General features: G+C 56.4%; 2 protein-coding genes across 10 annotated transcripts in view; both read right to left on the reverse strand.

Annotated features, from left to right (window-relative positions):
* Positions 1-29: 29 nt before the first annotated feature.
* On the reverse strand, positions 30-10,506 carry JMJD7 (jumonji domain containing 7). 7 transcript variants are annotated; one of them, XM_058427472.1, is made up of 9 exons: positions 8,131-10,506; positions 7,606-7,633; positions 2,759-2,912; positions 2,429-2,682; positions 2,004-2,060; positions 1,405-1,500; positions 1,101-1,177; positions 712-871; positions 30-584 (listed from the first exon to the last, which is right to left on the reverse strand). In XM_058427472.1, the coding sequence occupies exons 1-9, from the start codon at positions 8,407-8,409 to the stop codon at positions 496-498; spliced, it is 1,194 nt and encodes a 397-aa protein (XP_058283455.1). In that variant the 5' UTR covers positions 8,410-10,506; the 3' UTR covers positions 30-495. The 7 variants fall into 7 exon arrangements, 6 of the variants coding, with proteins under 6 accessions (XP_058283455.1, XP_058283456.1, XP_032031209.2 ...); XM_058427473.1 differs by lacking the exon at positions 7,606-7,633 and having other exon boundaries at positions 2,429-2,626; XM_032175318.2 differs by lacking the exon at positions 7,606-7,633 and having other exon boundaries at positions 2,429-2,674.
* Positions 10,507-10,645: 139 nt separating this feature from the next.
* MAPKBP1 (mitogen-activated protein kinase binding protein 1) overlaps positions 10,646-18,961 on the reverse strand; it is a 51,166-nt gene continuing 42,850 nt past the window's right edge. For 2 of the 3 annotated variants that reach the window (XM_032175314.2, XM_032175313.2), the window contains 17 exons: positions 18,805-18,875; positions 18,528-18,649; positions 18,180-18,255; positions 17,958-18,069; positions 17,681-17,744; positions 17,306-17,440; positions 16,884-17,017; positions 16,618-16,673; positions 15,197-15,433; positions 14,516-14,682; positions 14,156-14,301; positions 13,844-14,041; positions 13,589-13,673; positions 13,042-13,325; positions 12,203-12,817; positions 11,695-11,780; positions 10,646-11,054 (listed from right to left, as the gene is read on the reverse strand). In XM_032175314.2, coding sequence (XP_032031205.1) covers positions 10,827-11,054; positions 11,695-11,780; positions 12,203-12,817; positions 13,042-13,325; positions 13,589-13,673; positions 13,844-14,041; positions 14,156-14,301; positions 14,516-14,682; positions 15,197-15,433; positions 16,618-16,673; positions 16,884-17,017; positions 17,306-17,440; positions 17,681-17,744; positions 17,958-18,069; positions 18,180-18,255; positions 18,528-18,649; positions 18,805-18,875 — 2,816 coding nt within the window. In that variant the 3' untranslated portion in view covers positions 10,646-10,826. The remainder of the gene's footprint in view (positions 11,055-11,694; positions 11,781-12,202; positions 12,818-13,041; positions 13,326-13,588; positions 13,674-13,843; positions 14,042-14,155; positions 14,302-14,515; positions 14,683-15,196; positions 15,434-16,617; positions 16,674-16,883; positions 17,018-17,305; positions 17,441-17,680; positions 17,745-17,957; positions 18,070-18,179; positions 18,256-18,527; positions 18,650-18,804; positions 18,876-18,961) is intronic. The other variant, XM_058427471.1, reaches the window with a different exon arrangement.

An 18,961-nucleotide genomic window follows, 5' to 3' on the forward strand; every position in this document is an offset into this window, starting at 1 on the left:
GTGACAGAGTGAGACCCCATTTTAAAAAAAAAAAAAAAAAAAAAAAAAAAAAAAAAAAAGGACATACGACTCACAGCTACTTTTTATTCAACATGTCCTGTGTGCCAGCTCCATGCTGGTCCTCATAGACATTATCTCCAAGCCTACAACAGCCCCGCGAGGTAGAGCCATTATTATCTGTTTACTGACAGGACACCAATGCCCGAGACGCAGTGACTCACCCAACATCACAGCGCTGGGGAGAGGTGCCGCTGCACCTGATCCCCACTCTGCTCACCTGTGTGGCAACTTCCTGAGAACCCTCACCCAGACCTGCCTGGCACCTTGAGTCCTTATGACCACATTCCAAGATCCTCCAAAGCTGATCTCAAGCCATGCTGGACCCTGGGCCAGCAGCCAGCATGCGCACTCCAGGCTCTCTCGAGAATTGACCCTGCCAGGGAGGGGCTGGCCCCTTCCCCCGAGGCATGCTTGGTCGTGTTCACCAGTGCTCCATCAGTCAAGGCCTGAAGCCTTGGTGAGGGAGTCGAGCAGCTGGAAGTAACTATACTTGAGGTCGTATTCCATGTCATACCAGAAATTCACTGTGGGAAGAACGGGGATCTGAGCATGAAGATCCCTCTTCTGACCTAGAGCCTCCCAAGCCTCCCCCCAGAGGCCCTGCTGGACCTTGGCAGGGCCTGTCCCCGGGCAGCCTGGGCAATTCCTCACCTGCGATGCAGCCCTGGGACTGCTGGACATGGTGGAACCACAGAGCCGGCAGATAGAGCATCTCACCAGCCCGCACTGTGCAGCGAAGGGCCTGGGCCTGACTGTAACTAGGGTACCGGGCTAGGTCTGGCGCCAAGGGGTCCAGTGGGATCCAGGGCACCTGGGAACACATCAGATACCAGGGAGCAGCCCCCCAGACCCCGCAAGACTTCAGGCTCTGTCCCTTCCAAAGGTCAACACCACAGACCCTGCTTGGCTCAGCACTGAAAGGCCTCAGATTTAGGAACCTTTCAGAGCAAGGTGCCACCTCCCCAGATCTTTTGTGCCTGCTCTTCAGAGCCAGGCTTCTGCCCTTCTCCCTCCCTAGAACCCAAGAACAGGACAGACACCTTCTCCACGGCCTCTTCATCCACCACCTTAAAGGTACCCTCTTCAGTTAGTTGGTAGGTTGCCGGCGTGTACATCTCTGGAGCCCAAGGGAAAAGGGTGTGGGGGAATTGCAAACAGCCTGGAACTTGCCAGACCCTCCTCCACCCCAGCCAGCCCTGGGCAGGGGCAAGGGGATCAGGGGCCCTGGTGCAGTGGGGATGCCACAGCCACACCTCAGGCCTGGGAACTGGCCTCCCAGAATCTTGCTGCCTCCCGTCCCCTTGGGCCAGCTGTTCCCCAGTCCCTGCAGGCCACATCCCCTACCATAGGGGATGAAGGGCCGGTCGCTGGGCGGATGTAACAGGAAATGCTTCTCTCCTGAGACCACGCAGTAGAGGTTCTCATAGTGGTCCTTGTGCACTGCCAACAGAAAGAAGGCCCGGGGGCAGGGTATGGAGGACAGGGGCACAGGAGGCGGCAAACCATCATGCTCAGAGCCCTGCACCCCAAGACGGCCTATGACAAAAGAGAAGCACGCACAGAGTCGGTGGGCTGGAGATGCCAGGGGCTCTGATGGGCATTCTGGAACTCTGCCTACCAGGGACCTGATGCTCACCAGGCCCTGGACTCCTCTTCAACAAGAGGGGAAGTTCTCCTACACTTACCCCCTGGCCCAGCGGGCCTTCAGGGAGCTTTCTTTGGGTCTAGAAGAAACAATGCACCCGCCCCCAATGCCATGGGTCCATTCCCCGACCTCAGCTGTCAGGGGAAACCCTCTGTGGTGCCCAAGTCCTAGAAGCCAAAAGAAATCTTAGAGAACAGCCCAACGTCCACCCAGGGCCATCCCTCCACTCCTGGCCTCGTCTTCCCTCCTTCTGCCCCAACCTGCTCCTTCCCCGCCTTTGTATTCCCCTTACACCTACAAGAAGTCACCGCAGCCGCCTCCCCCAGCCAGAAGTTCACAGCATCGGGCATCTTTCCTGCAGGGCAGAAGGCAGAGAGCAAGTTAGGAAGGCCAGGCTGGAGAAAGCTGCCATCCAGTGATGCCAGAGCCAAAACCTGGGTGAGCACAGAAGAATCCCAAGAAAGGGGTCAGGGAGAAGAGGCAGAGGTTGGGAAAGCTTGGGAAAGGGGTCCTCCCTCCCCTGGGGAAGAAGGAAGGACAACAATCTTTGGCAGTTCATCTATGATTAAGTCAAGGCCTGGGAATGTGAGTATTTAGTGAGCTGCACCAGATGCTGACAGGACCAAGCCCATAGGCCAGGTCATCACCTAAGGGCAAACAGGGTGACCCCCTCCTTCCCATATCTTCCCTGCCCAGGGCCGGGACTACCCCACCTCCACTCACCCAGGGCTTCAGAGGCCCAGGGCACATGGGATTCCAGATCAGGCAGCAGCTGGGGCAGCTCAGTGGGCAGGTTGGAGCACTGCTTCTGCACATAGAGGACTCCGGGGTGCTGGGCCCGGCCCTCCAGCACATCCAGCACAAAGCTCAGGGGCAGGCGGCGCTCAGCTGGCATCACGAAGCGGTCCCCTCTCACGGCATCTGCGTAACCATCTGGGGTCACGGCCACACTCACCTCCGTGGAGCCCACTGTGGCTCTAGAGGAATGGACACTCAGCCCATGCCCAGATGCCAGTAATCACTGCTCACACCTGACCCCAGGGCAGCTCCCACCTGAAATAGGGGAGGGACCATTTCTGGAGGGCCGGCCAGTGCTGCAGAGCGTTGCGGACGATGCACGGCCTGTTGGGGCAGACCCAGTCCCGGTAGAAGTGGAGCGGAGTTGGGGGTTTGTCCAGGTAGGGCACAGCAAGAGGCACGCTGAGCTCTGAGAGAAAGAAGACAGAGCATGGAGGGGCTGAAGTCAGCAGCACCCAGTCCCTGCCCAAGAGATGCCCTCCCTGGAAAGGCCACGCTGTGTCACTGGGAAATGCTCATTGGTGACCAAAGGACCCTGGACAACCAGTAATAGAAGGATGAGGAGGGAAAAATGAAAGCAGAAAGCATCATGCACACACACCAGCATGGGCCCTGACTGTCCACAGGGCCAGAGGCTGCTACCTAGCCCGTAAGCCAAATCCCCTGTGGGGCTGTGTCTGCACAGTGGACCCTCTGCCTTCCCACCCTGAAGGGGCCAGCCTCCTAGCATCTACCAGGAAAGGCCACCATGGAGATGGCATTGGGAGCTCCAGAATGAGTAAGGCTGAGGCCCCATGGCAATGGGCTATTCTGGGTGGGGTGTGGCTCTGGGAAGCCTCCTTCAACAGTGACATTGACTGAGCACCTGGAATGTGCTCAGCACTTGGCTTGGCTAATCTGGGGCTATCGGGGATGACATAATCATCATCTTAGGAAATTTACAACCTTCTTACCCGGGGAGACAAACTACCAGATGACACCAATGGAGGAAAAGGAAGGGCTCGGCTGTGGTTTGGGTCCTGCTGAACAGCATCACCATCTCCAGCCACCCAGGGCCACCACGTGCCCTTCGGCAGGCTGTGTGGTGTGCTGCCTGCTCAGGGGTCTACAGTGGCCCTGTGTCACCTCTAATCAAAATCTTTTAGCTTTCTCCTTCACGCCCGTCATCCTACTGGTTGGCTCTAAGTCCTGTTGGTTCTATCTCCTATGTCTCTCAAACCCACCGTCTCCTCTCCTCCGCTGGCATCCACATTCCAGCTACCTCCTTTGGGTCCTCACTCAAATATCACATTGATAAGGCTTCCTTCTCTGACTATACTTTCTAAATTTATAATCTGTCCCCCTGCCTCAAATCTTTATAGCCCTTTCCGTATTTTTTCTCCTTAGCATTCATCACCATCTAACATGCTATATATTTTAGGGCTAGACGTGGTGGCTCATGTCTGTAATCCCAGCACTTTGGGAGGCAGAGCCAGGAGGGCTGCTGAGGCCTGGAGGTCAAGACCAGCCTTGGCAACATAGCAAGACCCCATCTCTACAAAAAAATTAAAAATTAACTGGACACGGTGGCATGCACCTATACTCCTAGCTACGCTAGAGGCTGAAGCAGGAGGATCACTTGAGTCTGCAATGAGCTATCATCGTGCCACTGCACTCCAACCTGGGTGACAGAGCAAGACTTTATCTCAAAAAAAACAAAAAAACAAAAAACAACATATATATATATATATCACCTACATAAACTATCATTCCTTCACCCTTGCTAGAATGTAAACTCCACAAGGGCAGAGACACTCGTCTGTTCACTAATGCACCCCTGGGACCTAGAACAGTACCTAGCACACAGCATGTGCTCAGCAAGTATTTGCCAAATGTTGAATGAAAGTCTCCAGTATCCTGGCTGGATGGCTGCAGTAGTAAACTCGCTGGTTTCTCTGGCTTAATTCCACTCCCTCTCAAAGCATTCATCATCATAGCCCCAGTCATCTTCTGAAAATACAATCTCATATTGTCATACCCCTAGTAACGAATGCCTCAATGGCTTACCACTGCTCCTTAGAGAATGCCGCCTGCCTTGGCACACACGACCAGGCCCAACCTACTCTTCCAGTCTGATTTCCTGTCTTGTGCCTGCCCTTGCCACACACCCTCTATTCAGGTGGTACCTGACTTTGTTCCAGCTGCTCACTCAGACTGGAGTGTCTTTCTGCTGGTTTTTATAAAGTGTACAGGGCTTCGCTTTGCTACATTCATGCTCTAGGTCGAGCCAGAAGGCCATGGTTTCCATTTGGTGGTTACCACATCCTGCTCCAAATGGTGCCGGCACGGATGTTCATCTCTGAGGTCACATTGCATCTCTCACAGCCACACCATGCCAGTCACCTTTACTTTCTGATCAGTTGGGAAGTGAATGTTCTTAGATCAAAAATTGTAGCTGAATGAGAAGACCCCACTGGGCCCAGGAATACCGGAAAAGAAAGAGCTGGCATGCCTGCTTGCTTCCCTGGCTAGAGTGGCTCCTCTCTGTGGGCAGGTTGTCCTGTCATCTCTCCAGCTCTCAGCACAGAGGGTAGCTCCTCCCTGCAGCTGGTCATCCCATCGTCTCTTCTGGTCTGGCTGAGTCAGGGACTTTTTATGGGTCTCACAGGGGAAGAAGTACATGCCTATTGGTCCATGGGCAGCCATGGGTGGGCCGGAAAAAGCACCAAAAGTTCCCATTCCGGTCCGTGGAACCGGCAGCCCAGCCCCTAGGCTTCAGGCCTTCCCTGGCTTGAAGGTCGGGCTTCACCGGGACCCGCCCCCTTCCACCCAGGAACCTGTCTGCCTCTTGCCACCATTCATGGCACCCAAGCTGTTTGTGCCAAGGGGTGCCTGCAGGCCAGCACCGAGCTGCCCTCAGCCCCTCTTGGCCTCCCTCCCATGCTCGTTGGCACCCAAAGGCCGGAGGGGGCCAAGGTGGCAGGGGGCTGGTGTGTCAGCACCACCCAGAGCATTCACACACCCAGCCAGGCTGCGATAGCACCCAGGCTCGGCCTCAACTTTGCTCCATGATCTGATCAGGTGCTGACAGTGGGGAGAAGCCAGACAGCAGGATCAGGCACTTCCAAGCCTGCGGCAGCAGGAAGGGGCCTTCCTGGGTCCCCAAAAGTGCAGAGATGCCTGGGTCCACAGCTGCAGCTTGGGAGGCTGCAGCTGCACCTAGGAGGGTGGGGCTCCTGCCTGTTCCTGGCTCCCAAGAGCACAGGGGTGCCTGGGTTGCAGCCCTGGCTTGGGCGGCTGTAATTGCACCTAGGGAGCTCCCACTCCACCAACTTGGAAGGGGTGGGGCTCCCACTTGTCCCCATTTCCCGCTAGCTCTGTGGAACATGTGGCCCCAGCTGCACCTCCTCTTCGCATTTTCCCCACAGCGGCGGCGGGCAAGGTGCAGATAGCATGGCAGCTCCAACCACCCCAAACAAATGAGCCTGGTGGTCCTGTGTTCAGGAAACAGTGAAGAAGCCAGTCTGCAGGAGCAGGGTCTTTGTGCACATGTGTGAGTATTTTTGTACTCACAAGTACAAGTCCCTACAAGTCCCAGCTGCACTTTTGGCAGGGTGCTCGCGGGCTTCTGGGATGCGGCAGGGAGCGAGGCTGAGGCTGCAGCAGAGGGTCTGGGCTTAGAAGCAGGTCCTGCCCAGCCGTGTAAGGGTGGGGGTGGTGCAGTAGGCTGCCTCGGGGATGCAGGGAACAGGGGACTCACTACCACCACTGCTGCTCCCAGAGCCACTTCTGCTGCCCGACTTGTGCCTCCCCACTGCAGCCAGCATGATGACAGCATCTGCTCCAAACTGCCCGCCACTGTCATCAAAACTACTGGACTCAAACAATCCTCTTGCCTCAGCCTCCTGGGTAGGTGGGACTACAGGCACATGCCACCACACGATGGTGTCTCACTATATTGCTCAGGCTGGTCTTGAACTCCTGGCCTCAAGAGATCCTCCCACCTTGGTCTCCCGAAGTGCTAGAATTACAGGCATGAATACTGCACACAGCCTGGGATTCTGAAAATACGTGGAAACTGCCATTTTTTCATCCTCTGGACTTCCGCAATTAGGGATTTGTTTTACTTACTCACCATTTCCTTTAGAGAATGGCTGCTTTTCTCTCCTAGGGCTTCAAAGTGAGAAAATTTCAAAAAGGATCCAAACAATTCCTTTGACCCCATAACTCTGCTAAGAATTTAACAAGGCCGGGAGCAGTGGCTTATGTGTTCCATGGCGTTCCAAAACTTTGGAATGCTGAGGTGGAAGGATTGTTTGAGGAATTTGAGACCAGCCTCGCCTCTACTAAAATTCAAAAAAATTAGCTAGGCGTGGTGGCGCATGCCTGTAGTCTCAGCTACTCCCAGGTGCTGAAGCAGGAGGATCTCTTGAACCTGGGAGGTCGAGGTGCAGCGAGCTCTGATCGTGCCACTGCACTCCAGCCTGGGTGACAAAGTAAGACCCTGTCTCAAAAAATATAAAGAATTTAACCGACAAAAATACTCACACGTGCACAAAGACCCTGCTCCTGCAGACTGGCTTCTTCACTGTTTCCTGAACACATCAGGCACACTCACACCGAGGGCTTTGCCTGCACTTAACTTCTAACCTACTTCTTCTACTCTACAACGTACTCATTCAGTACACCTGTGGTTAATTGTCCACCTCTCACTTAGAATGTAACAGGACATAGAATGTAAAAGAGATTTGTTTTGTTCAGTGATGTATCTCAAACACACTAAACAGAGCCTGGCATACAGAGATGCTGAATAAGTATTTGTTAAATCAATACTCAAAGTGTTCGTTATAGCATTATTGAAAACAACAGACTGGACATGACCTAAATGACTAAATGAATACAGCACTAGTACACAGACGTGAAAAAGGCAGAGGTAGAGGAATCTGAAATGATCTCCAAAATACACGGTGCAAAAGAGTGTGTTTAGCAAGCTACTATTTGTACAAAAAAAGGGTAAAAAGTCGTGTGTGCATGGATATAAACAATCTTTCCGTAAGAATGCAAACTGGGGCTGGGAGAGAACCTTGCTTCATTTCCATTGCGTACCGTTGTATATTACATACCCATCACATACACGAGCCTGTGTTGCTGCTGTTCAGTGGTTAAGAAATCATTTTAAAATAGAAAAAAGAAGGGAGGAGGGAAGAGAGAAAGAAAGGAAAGGAATAAAAACCAAGCAGGGGAAGAGCCAGGGACCATTTGGTCAGCCTGCAATCCTCCCGAAGTGCGACAGGGGAGTTGGGGTCGGAGGTGGGGCACGTGGGGGAAGAATCCCACCACCACCTGTGGCCTTTGATGAGCTTTCAACAAGGGTAACAGCAAACTGCTCAAGACTGTAGGAAACACAGGGCTTCGCCGCGACCACGGTCAAGACGGCACCAGGCCTTGGGAATAACGTGAACAGAGTCACCCACGAAGCCGCGGGACTGCGCGAATACGGGAGAAGGGAAGCAGGTTGCCACAAAAGAGCAACCCGAGCGGGGCCTTAGGCCAGTCGCACACACGAGGTTCCGAGCCCCCGGTGTCAGCGGCATCCCGGGCCCCTCCCGTGTTCGGGGATCGCCGCAGCCTCTGGGAGAGCCACTCACCCCTTGCAGCGGCCGGGAATTCTCGTAACTCCTTCCGCACGGCGTCCAAAGCCGCCTCCGCCATGGCTGCGTCAGCGCCAGCCGAGACCCCGCCTCTCCCCGACGTCCCCGCCGCAGGCCACACCCCCAGACCCTCGCCCCGCCCTTCCAGAGGCCCCGGCCGCAGGCCACACCCCCAGCACCCCGCCCCGTCCTGCCCCTGGGCGCACACCCGGTTCTGCCACCGAAACGGTGGAGCGAGCGGCAGCGCCCGCTTCCACCTGCCCCACTGGCCGGCATCCCAGGGTTAACAAACAATTGTGTTTATTGACAAGTTCATACGTCAGTACAAACGGGCACGTTAAAAACAGCCCCCCGCCCCATGCAGCCAAGGAGGAGGCGGGAAGCGCCGCGACCTGCACAAAGTAGAAAAGTTATAAATAAGAGGCTTTCAAAACTGGGCGGGGGCAAATCTGGAGTGGGGCGGCGGTTGCCGGTGACCTCAGACATGCAGAAGGGGACGGGGCGCCGGCCGGGTCACGAGGGCCCCCCCACCCACGTGGGGCAGAGGGCAGGAAAAGGGCGGCCACGTTCTCACAAACTTCTGGCGAAGGGTAGCTCCCTCCTCGTGAAGGACCTGGCCCAGAGGGCGAACCTGAGTCCCACCTGCGGTGGGCGCGGCTGGTGTGGGAAGTCGGGGCGCAGCGGGCACGGGCCCGCCCCCCGCTGCGGGAGTTCCGGGGCCATGCGGGTGGCGATGCTAGAGGAGCGGGGAAGGGCCAGGTTTGGAGCAGCTCAAGCGCAATCAGGCTGATGCCCTGGAGCTGGGCACCCTTCAGAACCCTTTTTTTTTTTTTTTTTTTTTGAGATGGCGTCTAGCTTTGTCACCCAGGTTGCAGTGCAATGGCGCGACCTCGGCTCACTTCAACCTCCACCTCCAGGGTTCAAGCGATTCTCCTGCCTAAGCCTCCCGAGTAGCTGGGATTACAGGCGCCCACCACCACGCCCAGCTAATTTTTGTATTTTTACTAGAGACAGGGTTTCGCCATGTTGGCCAGGCTGGTCTCGATTACTTGACCTCGTGATCCACTCGCCTCGGCCTCCCAAAGTGCTGGGATTACAGGCGTGAGCCACCACACCTGGCCCGGAACCCATTTCTTTATAAGCCTCTGCCTATGGCGCAGCAGGGCGGGTGAAGGGGCTCTCGTGGCCTGAAGCTGTGGTAAAGCTGCTCTGACTTACCTGGAGCAGAGGGGAGCAGTAGGGCCCAGAGAAACCTTTCCTCTTCAACTGCCTCACGACTTGGTCCCACTCTACCTCCTAGGGTCCCCTATCTCCTTCCCCTCACCCCTAATTACTGCCCTTTTACATTCTAACCTATCCCCTCACCTCTGCCACTTACCTGTCCCATCTACCACTTTTCTAGTGTCTCCTTTGGCCCCGGCACCTCCCTCCTCTCAAGCTCCAGTATTCAGCACACCCATGGGTGCCCAGCACTGCCTTTGAGGAGGCTCCTTCTACCTAAACCAGGTGTCCTACGCGCCATCTCGTATCAGCTAGGCTGCGGACACCAAGAATCCAGAATCTGGGTTCACTTAGTGTGCTGCACCCCTTTTCTGCTCCCTGATATGTGTTCCACATAAGCCAGGGTGGTGAAGCTGAGGCAGGATGTGAGGAAACCAGGCACACAGCAGCCAGCCGGATACCCTAGCAACCAACACTTAACGGCATGCTGTGCAGGTAGGTGTGTGTGTGTGTGTACATGTGTGCGCATGCATGCCAGTGATCTCATCTGTGGCCACGGTCCTCAGGAGGTGGGCCAGCGCCCTGTAAATGAGGGATGTTCCAACACAGGCTTCTGACTGAGCATCACTCAGGATGCAGGGAGAAGGTGGCCTCTGGGCTCCAGCAGCTGGCTGGGGTCCAGGGCTGGAGGACAGGGAAGAACAAGGGGCTGAGGAAAGGAGGCCAGAGCTTCATGTTTGCCAAGGTGAGGGCTTACTGTCCTGCAGCAACATCCCACAGCTGGCTCAAGTTCTGGCCAGGAGAGTAAGGGGTCACCGGGAAATACAAAGCTGGGCCCCTCTTGGAGGGAGAATGGGAGTGGAATGTGCGGGCTCAGGTCCTAATACCAACTCAAGTTTCCTGATGGCTGGGGACACCCTGGAGGGCCAGACGGCTCTGCCTTTCTGAGCTGCCAGGTATTGGGGAAAACCACCCTGCTCTGGCAGCCAGGGGAGTGCAGCTGGTGTGAGAGGGGAAGTGGAGGTAGAGGTGAAGACCCACAGTTGGCTGACGGGCACTGAATACTACATCACCTCTCACCTCGACCCCAGAGTACCCTGTGTATGCTCCACCACAGGGAGCTGATCCCTGCAGTAATTTCAAATGGCTTCTAAGAGAGGGCCAGCCCTTCCCAGATTCCTAGATGGGGCAGGCTGCTCTCCTACCTCTCACAGCACCAAGATGACAAAGACCCAAGACCTGCCACTCGAGGGGCTGTGGAGGCAGGAGTTCCAAGGAAGTGAGGCAACAGTCAGGGAAATAAATTAATAAATACAGGCCCCCCATGAGGAGCAGCTGGGAAGGCTGCTTTGCCTCTGAACACCGCTCCCTGCTTTCCACTCCAAGCAGCCCCACAGGTTTTGGTGAGTGGCAGAGGGGCTGCAGTTTGGAATCGCTGGGGCATTCATTCACTTGGGACAGGCTTCCAGAACTCAGAGTTTGCGTTCCATGCGCCGTTCCACGGCTCGAAGCAACAGTTCTGAGTATTGCTCCAGTAGGGCCTGTGTCTGCTCGGCTCCCACAGCTCCAGAGCTGCTGCCTGGGCTGGACAGCACTGCCCCAGCCACAGCTTCCAGCTCCTGTCGCACTGAAGAGAAGGTGTCTCTGAGGAGCTGGGCGATCCGACTTTGGTCTGCTGACGGCATCTTGCAGCCAGCCACCTGTAACAGGACCCCCAGAAGTGAGGTGGAGGAGCCTGTCAACAGACATATAAAAGGGAGGGGCCCCACCTGGGTCCAGCCTGCCTCAGAAGGGACTAGCTGGGGACTCTACCTGCCAAGATCAGCATGTATGGCTAGGGGACATGGGATGCAGGCAGACTCTGGGGGTGACCCCCAAGGAGGAACCCACTGGATTGCAGAACCGTCTACATCTTATAAGCAATTCCTTATGACAACTCTGGCAGAATCTGCTTTCTCTTTCAAAGTTTGGGCCTTCTTGGACTGTCCCCTGTGTCTAAGGGGGCCAAATAATTCGTGGATATGAAAAAGGATGACAATAATAATTACACTGGGACAATGACATAAACTGGGATTGTCCTGGGCCAACTAGGAGGCGTGGTCTCTTCAGGCCTCACCGCCTGAGGGAAGTCTCCAGCTCTTAACCAGAAATGACTGCAGGTGCCCGGTACAAGAGGCTAGCCTGGCCTCTAACCCCCTCAACCTATGCTGCCCAAGATGTTCTTGAGTGTTCCATCCTGTCAGCACAAGAGCCTTAGCATACTGTTCTGGACGTGGCTATCCGAAACACCCAGCACTACTGACGTGCTCACCCTCCTGCCAGGGGGCACCTAACACCCACCGAGTGGTAGAGCCGCACGGCCTGGCACACGCTGCCGCGGAGCTCTGCCACCAGCTGCTCACACTGCTCCAGGCTCACCGCTGGCTCTGAAAGAGACAGATACAGCTCAGTGAGGCCCACCATGCAGCCCTTTCAGGCCTCCGCACCCAAGACACTCAGAGCGGGAGAGACCTAGCCCTCAGCATTGCACCCCCCACTTGCCCTCAGTCCCTTCCTCTTGGCTTCTCTTCCAACGGCCTCCCCAACACCACATAAACAAGGTCCAGAGGAGAGGGCCAACCCCAAGTTCAGAAGCCACTGAATGGGCAAGTGAGTCACAAGGAAATCATGAAGGTTAGCAGGAGGGTCTCACCATCAGGGGTGTGACTTACGGACCTGAGACAGGAGCAGACAGGACGAGAAACACCAGAAGCTGCACCCACAGAAATGGGATGGAGCCAGAGAGCGGCCAACAGAGAGGGGAGAGTAAGGATGGGGCAGGAGATGAGAGCTGGGGAGCTGTGCACACCTGAGTCCTGGCTCAGGGCTGCCCCTGGCTTGGTGCATTCCATGGGGTTGGGAGTCTTCTCAGGGGGTGGGGGCTGCAAGTTTTCAGGGCCTTGGAGGAGGCTGCTGACTGGCAGTTGCTGGGCACAGGGGCTGCTGGGCCCAGGATGAGCCTGGCACTCTGTCCTAGGCTTGGGAGTGGTGTCCTCCCCCAAACAGGCCCATCTCTCTGTTGTACTGTAAGCCTTTCCTAGGCCCACTGGGAAGCCAGGCTTTTCTGCCTCGCCAGGGGCCCGGCCTTTGGTGACAGGACAGAATGCAGCCAGGGTAGGACGGTCAGGCAGTGGTTTGGGGATGTCCAGGACCAGGTGAACCCGGCTGGGCAGGGCCAGCTTGCTGAGTGGTGAGACTCGGATGGGGGCATGAGCTTGAGGTTCAGCCACCAGGCCCAGGTTCTCCCCAACAGAGATACTGCGGGATATCTTGGCCATGGAACTGGTGGTGGGGTTCTGATAGGAGTGAGGCCGAGATGGACGGCCATCAGCTGGGGGCAGGGAGCCCAGACCATCCTGAGCTTCGATCTCCCGAGAGAGCAGTGGGCCTGGTGAAGGGGCCTGCAGACCGGCCTCATCTCTTTCTGCAAAGGAGACAGATGTATACACAGGTCAGGTGTCGAGGAAGGCATCCCAGGTGCCAATACCCAATCCCGAAGAGCTGCCGTTCCCCTCCACGTGCCCATTAAGGGACACCCAGTTGCCAGCACAGCGGCACATCAGGGCCACACCAGGCCCTCCCTCTTCCAGCATGTACATGTGTTCCATACACCCTGCACCCTGGCACTGAACCCAGCAGGCTCCCTACCCTGTGGCACCAGACTGTGCACAGACTGGGCCTTCTGGAGTCCAGATAAGGGGCTGGCTGTGGCCACTCTCTTGGGAGCCCAGCTGCTGTCAGGGTTGAGACGGCATCGTGACAACAGCACAGAGGCTGCCTGCTGGGGGCTAGGGTTGCCAGAGGACGGTTCCACCTCCGGGGGTGCTCCAGGGGGATTGGCACCATTGCCTCTCAGCTGCTCACCAGATGCCTGTAGCACCTGGGCTGGTCTCGACATCAGTGCCAGGCTTGAGGAGGGCGGGGATGGTTCCCTACAGGGAGGAAATGTGGAAGAAGGCCCAGAGAAGGCTCAATGCTCCTCCCTGCCAAAATGGCGAGAAACTCATAGCACCAGGGCACTAGGAGAGAAGGACAAGCACAAAGCCAGATAGGGCTGGGAAAAGGCCAGTTAGCCCAAAACCAGGAGTGCAAAACACCCCGGGCATGGAGAGACAGAACACTGGAGAGGAGAGGGCAGCAGCCCTGGGAGGCCAGGAGAGCCGGAGCTGCTGCTGGGGGTAGGGGGTCTCTGTACCTGAGTGGGCGGGTCTGTACTTGCAACAGGAATCGTGAAGAGATACTCCGAGACTCTGACCTGTCTGGCACCTGCACTGGGGCCCCTACCAGGGTCAGAGAAATCATGAATTGGGACAGAAACCAAGCCCTTGCCCCAGATTTTGCCTCCCTGAGACCCCCAGCCACAGCCTATACCCTGGGACCCTCCTCTCAGGTAGGCAAGGAGGGGAGAAGGGCAAATTGCAGGCACTAAATGCTGGCCCTCTGACCACACCTGGAGCAGCTCCATTGGCCAGAGTCTCAAAGTGCTGTTTTAGAAACTGCTCCTGGTCTGGAGTCCGGGGGCTGCCCTCCTGTAGCCCATAGGGGCCCGTGCCTCCCTCCTCTTCCTCCTCTTCTTCCTCGCCCTCAGCTGGCTCTTCAAGGTCTGAGGAGATGCCATCCACACTGAGGGGCTCCGTGCTCTCAGAGTCTGGGTGTGGGGAGGGGAGACAGGCATCGCACTGTACCCATCTGTTGCCAGAGCCTCCCCACCCACCTCCAGGCCCCACCCCCCATGGCCCCTCCCTCCAGGCTACAGCCTCACCTTCAGTGGGGTGCTCGGGGCTGGAAAGGCAGCTGCTGCTGTAATCCACAGAGCAGGCACTGTCAGGGCTGTGCTTTTCTGAGCTCCTGCTGCCTGGGTACACTCTTCCCAGAGTTCCCCGGGCTGGAGCCTGCACCTGGAACTCACTGCCAGGATTCCAGCAGGGAGAAGAAAAGGCAGTGAGCAGGGGTGGGCAGTAGCCCCACTGGACTCCTGCCTGTGATCAGGGTGAGGGATGAGGCAGTGGTGAGCTGGAGGGAAAGCCCTGAGTATCCTGGGGGCCAACCCTCCCTCGACTAAAGAACACTCATAGGGAGGGGAAGAGGGGGGCACGGGGTCTGGCTAGGGCAGGATCCTTGCCTGGTATCCATGGTGGGGCTGTCACTCGGCTCCGGGTAGACAATACCATCTTCAACGGGTGCAGGTTCCAGATCTTGGGCAAAGACCCCTTCCTCTTGTGACAATAATCGGATAATATGGGGATAGGAACAAGGTTGGGAAGCCTGAGGCCGAGGGGGCTTTTCATTCTGGGAACACACAAAGGGATGTTAACAGAGCAGAGGTGACGGATGAGGCAGTGGTAGCTGGGGGGTGAGCCCTGAGTATCCTGGGGGCCAACCCTCCTCTTGGAGAAGAGGTGGAGGTGAGTAAGGATGTGGTGTGCACTAATTCAAAGGGAAGCTGAAGGACAGACACCGAGAAGCCAGGCTGGGCTCCAGTTGCTGATGTGAGCTTCTGGATGAACTATATTAGGACTCTGGGCTGCCAACCTCCAGCTACCACTTAATACCAAGAGTCCTCCAAGAAACCCAGCCCAGAGAAAAGGCCACTTTTGCCTCTCTACCCCAACCCTCCCCTGCCTACCCTGATGACCAAACCATACAGCCCAGCCAGCCCCATCCTGGCTTTGCAGTTCAGGTTACCCATGTGCCACAGAGGCAGAGCAAGCACAGCTGGACCAGTGCTCAGGTCCCAGCTGGTGGCAAAGGCTGCCTAAGGCCCCTTGGAACTCTCTAGAGAGCTGGGAGAAAGTGGGCTCACCTGGCTAGTGAGTGAAGTCTCAAGGGCCTGCTGCCCATGCTTCCTGGGACCAGATGGGATGATGGCCAGTGAGTCCTGGCTAGGGCCCTGCGGGCTTGGGGCCAGCGTTTCCAGCTGCCGCAGATCCAGCATGGATCTAACACTCAGCTCCACACCTGGCTGAACCCAGCGCCCCCTTCTTCTGGGTCCTGGGTTGGCTGCAGGAGCTGGGTCCAGGAACCCCACAGACTCCTGTGCCTGGTGGGAGGTAGGGGGTGGGGGAGGAGTAACAACAACAACCACACAGTAAGATCAACAAATATCCACATATCCCTTACTATGTGCCTGGCACACTACACATACTAGCTTACTTCATCCTCACAGCAACCTTTTGAAATAGGCACTAGTATAATCCTTGTTTTACAGATGAGGAGGCTGAAGCACAGGGGGCTTAAGCAACCAGTCTGCGTCCCACAGACAGTAAGTGGCCTGCAGGTTAGTCTGGCTCAAGTTCATGCTCTTAGCTGCATTCCACATCCTCTGGCACAGGAACCTCTAGTCTCAGCCTTCACCTGGTATCATGGATGCCTCAGAGCTGGGGGTCTCTAAAAGTCTCCTGCTCTGAGGACAGCCCCAGCAGCAACCACTTACTACTAAGAGTCCCCCAAGAAACCCAGCCCAGGGCAAAGGCCACTTCTGCCTGTCTACCCCAACCACTCCTTTTGCCTCTCTACCCCAATTGTTCCAACAGCTGGGGGCCCCAAAGTCCCTTCACAGCACCTAGGACGAACCTATAGCCCAGGCCTGAGACCCCTGGCCCAGGCAGGGTGCTCCAGAGACACCACAGCATCATCACTCTGTGAAACTGTTGCTGACAACGGAAGGTACTGGTGCTCGGGAACTTGCTCTGAACACCTTGATCCCCCTCTGGCCACCCCAAAGCAGTCGCTCAGTTATGGGTCCCCTCACGGCCTTTTCCCTCTAACTATTCTGGTAGTTCTCCACTTACCTTCTAACCGGGGTCTTTAGAACTACTGTTTCTCCAGATCTCCGCTCTTTGGATCCTTGATTTCCTGCACTTTAGTTCTAACTATCTGGCTTAGAGGCCCTTTGTCCTCTCCACCTTGAGCTCTTCTCTGATGATATTTACTTCCAGGCACCAGGCAGCTGAACAAGTGCCGCACCTCCCCACTGCTGACTAACCCTGTGCTCCATCCACCTCATCTGGTCCACAGGAAGGAAATACCTGGGCTTTCTTCACCCCACACCCAGGACCGGCCCAGCTGCTTCAAATTCCCCGACAAGGCCTTCCTTGGACACAGGAGTGCAGCATGTGGGCAGACCCCATGCCCCAGTACCCTACCAGGCCCAGAGAGCCCTGTTCTCACAGCTCCCTTTGCCTCCTCTAACCTTGGAAGAACATTTTAACAATGGCGACTCACCCGACTCATCTCCCAGTGGGACAGGCTTCGGGGCAAGGCTGGGCTGGGGACCGAGGCTAGACAGAAACAGGCAGTGAGAGGGAGTGTCTCCTGCCCCCCACCCCCACCCTTGGAGCCCTGGCCCCATCAGCCCATACCCTGTGTGGCCACAATGATGCCTCAGTTTCCTCAGCTCACACTGCTCTCACCCCACAGTCCCAGAAAAACCACATCTAGCCATTATACCAACTAGGGCCTGTCTGCCCCCACACCCAACTGCCACAGACCCAGTGCTTTCTTGGTACTCTTGGCAAGGACGGGCAGTGCTGGAAGTTCTTCTTCAGTCCCCTCATCTTCTCCCTCCTTGTCACTGTCTGATGAGAGAGCCGGTCCAGGAGACAGCATCGATGGCGCCTGGTGCCTGAGTCCGAGACAAGGAAGGGCATGGGGGGAGGAGACTTCACAGGGGGAGAGGAGGCTCAATGGGGGAAGAAGGAAGGGGAGACTCAATGAGGGGAAGACGAGACTCAATGGGGAGAGAGGAGACTCAACAGGGGGAAGAGGCTGGCATCATGGATCCTTGTGTGAGAGGTAAGGTCTTGGGAGACAGAGTTGCTGAATGGCAGGCCCAGAGCATGGAGGAAGTGCAGTGAGGTCCCAGCAAGCCATCTGCACACCCATCCATCACTTGCCCACATTCTGTTCTCACCGGTTGGGTCCAGAAGCCCTTTGGGGAGAGGATGGTCCTTGCTGCTTGCCGCCCCGCTGACGCTGGCGCAGCTCGGCCAGACGCTGCCTCATGCTGATGGTCATCTCAGAGCTCAGGCGCCACACAAATATGCAGCTGGGGTAAAGCCACACAGTTGGCTGAAGGAGGGGCAGGTAGAATGGCTAGCGCCATTCATTCCCCTTATCCATGGTTGGCAAGGAGACCACAGCCACCCTCCACTTCAGGTCAGGCACTGCCAAGAGATATCCCTGTTAACCCCACTTCCCAGAGACATCACTGAAATGGAGAGAGGGGAGGGCAGGGTGCTGTGGCAGAGTAAGAATCTGCCTTTCAGGGAAGCTGGCTTCTGCTCACCTGTCCCCAGACACAGAGATGAGATGTTTGCAATCATTACTAAATTTCATGCCAGTGACAATCTCTGTGAAGAACAAAGAATACGGTCTATAAACCACCTTAAATTCCCAACCAAGTCCTCTCCATCCCAACAGTGGACACGGGGGTTGGCCGCAGGGTAGGGGTAGGGAGCTCTGCGGGTCCCAAGAAACTAATAGAAGAGTGAAGTTCCAGGGGTGGAACTCACTCAGGTTTACGCAGGTATCAGCTTCTACTCAGGGATTCAGGCTACACTCACCTGAGTGGCCAAACATGGTGGCCACGCACTCGCCTGAGGAGAAGTCAAAAATGGAGAGATTCTTGTCAGAACAGCTGGTGGCAATGTAGATCCCTGAGGGGTCTGTCTGCACCTGAGGAGTAGTAGGGCGTGCAGCTGGAGGACACGGGAAGTACCAGTCCCTCCCACCCAGCACCACTCTGTCCCCGAGTCCCTGTCCGGTGCCCCCTCCTGGGTCCTTACCTTAATGAGTGTGCCGTCCTCACCCTGTGACCCTTTAAACAGCTTCTTCTGCTTTCCACTGCTGATGTTAAATACCCTGTAAGAAACACAGTCTCTTTCTCATGAGGAGGCGGTGAAGGTGGAAATGCCTGGGGGATGGAAATGCCAGCTTTCGCTCCCAGTCTAGGCTCTCTGGGAGCTACCCCCAGCAGCAAACAGGCTACCACTTCTTGGGTGAAGCAAAGTACTGTAAGCTCAAGGGGGTACAAAGTCCTGTACAGAACGACAGATGTGGGAACTTCGCTGCACAGAGCTGACCCCGTAGGGTGATGAAGGAATGTGGGCAGGGTCTGAGGAGGGGACGCCCACCGAATGTTTCGGTCCTGGCAGCCGATGGCCGTGTACTTCCAGCTGGGCTCCACATCCATGTCATAGAGGGTCGTCTTCCGCACCACGTGGTGTGTCCGTGTGAACTGCACTCCATCTCCAGACTGCAGGGGTGGAGCATGTGGGCAGGCCCACACCCAAATTCCTCACCAGGCCCCAAGAGCCCTACTTGCGCCTCCCTCCACCTCTTGTAACTTTAGGCAGGGAATGGCAGACCCCACCCTGCCCCACCCCTCTCAGGAAAGCCCAGTGCCCTCACCTTCTGCGCAGTGCGGAAGTAGATGCTCTTGTCTGCTCCACAGCTGATCATGCGGACTTGCCCATCACTGGCTATGAAGGAGGGAGGCCCAGCTGTTCCCACTGTTCTCACCACATGGGAGCAGCTTGCCTCCCACCTTCCCTCCATGAGATCCCCC

The sequence above is a fragment of the Hylobates moloch genome, unplaced genomic scaffold (assembly GCF_009828535.3).
Source record: "Hylobates moloch isolate HMO894 unplaced genomic scaffold, HMol_V3 SCAFFOLD_14, whole genome shotgun sequence".
In the NCBI taxonomy this organism is placed as follows: Eukaryota; Metazoa; Chordata; class Mammalia; order Primates; family Hylobatidae; genus Hylobates; species Hylobates moloch.

What these genes read in the sequence shown, in the direction of transcription:
- JMJD7 (XM_058427472.1), bottom strand. Translation starts at nt 8,409, where the DNA reads ATGCCGGCCAGTGGGGCAGGTGGAAGCGGGCGCTGCCGCTCGCTCCAC. An exon ending in CAGGCTCGTGTATGTGATGG is followed by an intron (nt 2,913 to 7,605) that starts GTATGTAATATA and finishes TCTTTCTCTCAG; the next exon opens with AGCTCAGCGTGCCTCTTGCT. An exon ending in ATGAAGAGGCCGTGGAGAAG is followed by an intron (nt 872 to 1,100) that starts GTGTCTGTCCTG and finishes ATGTGTTCCCAG; the next exon opens with GTGCCCTGGATCCCACTGGA.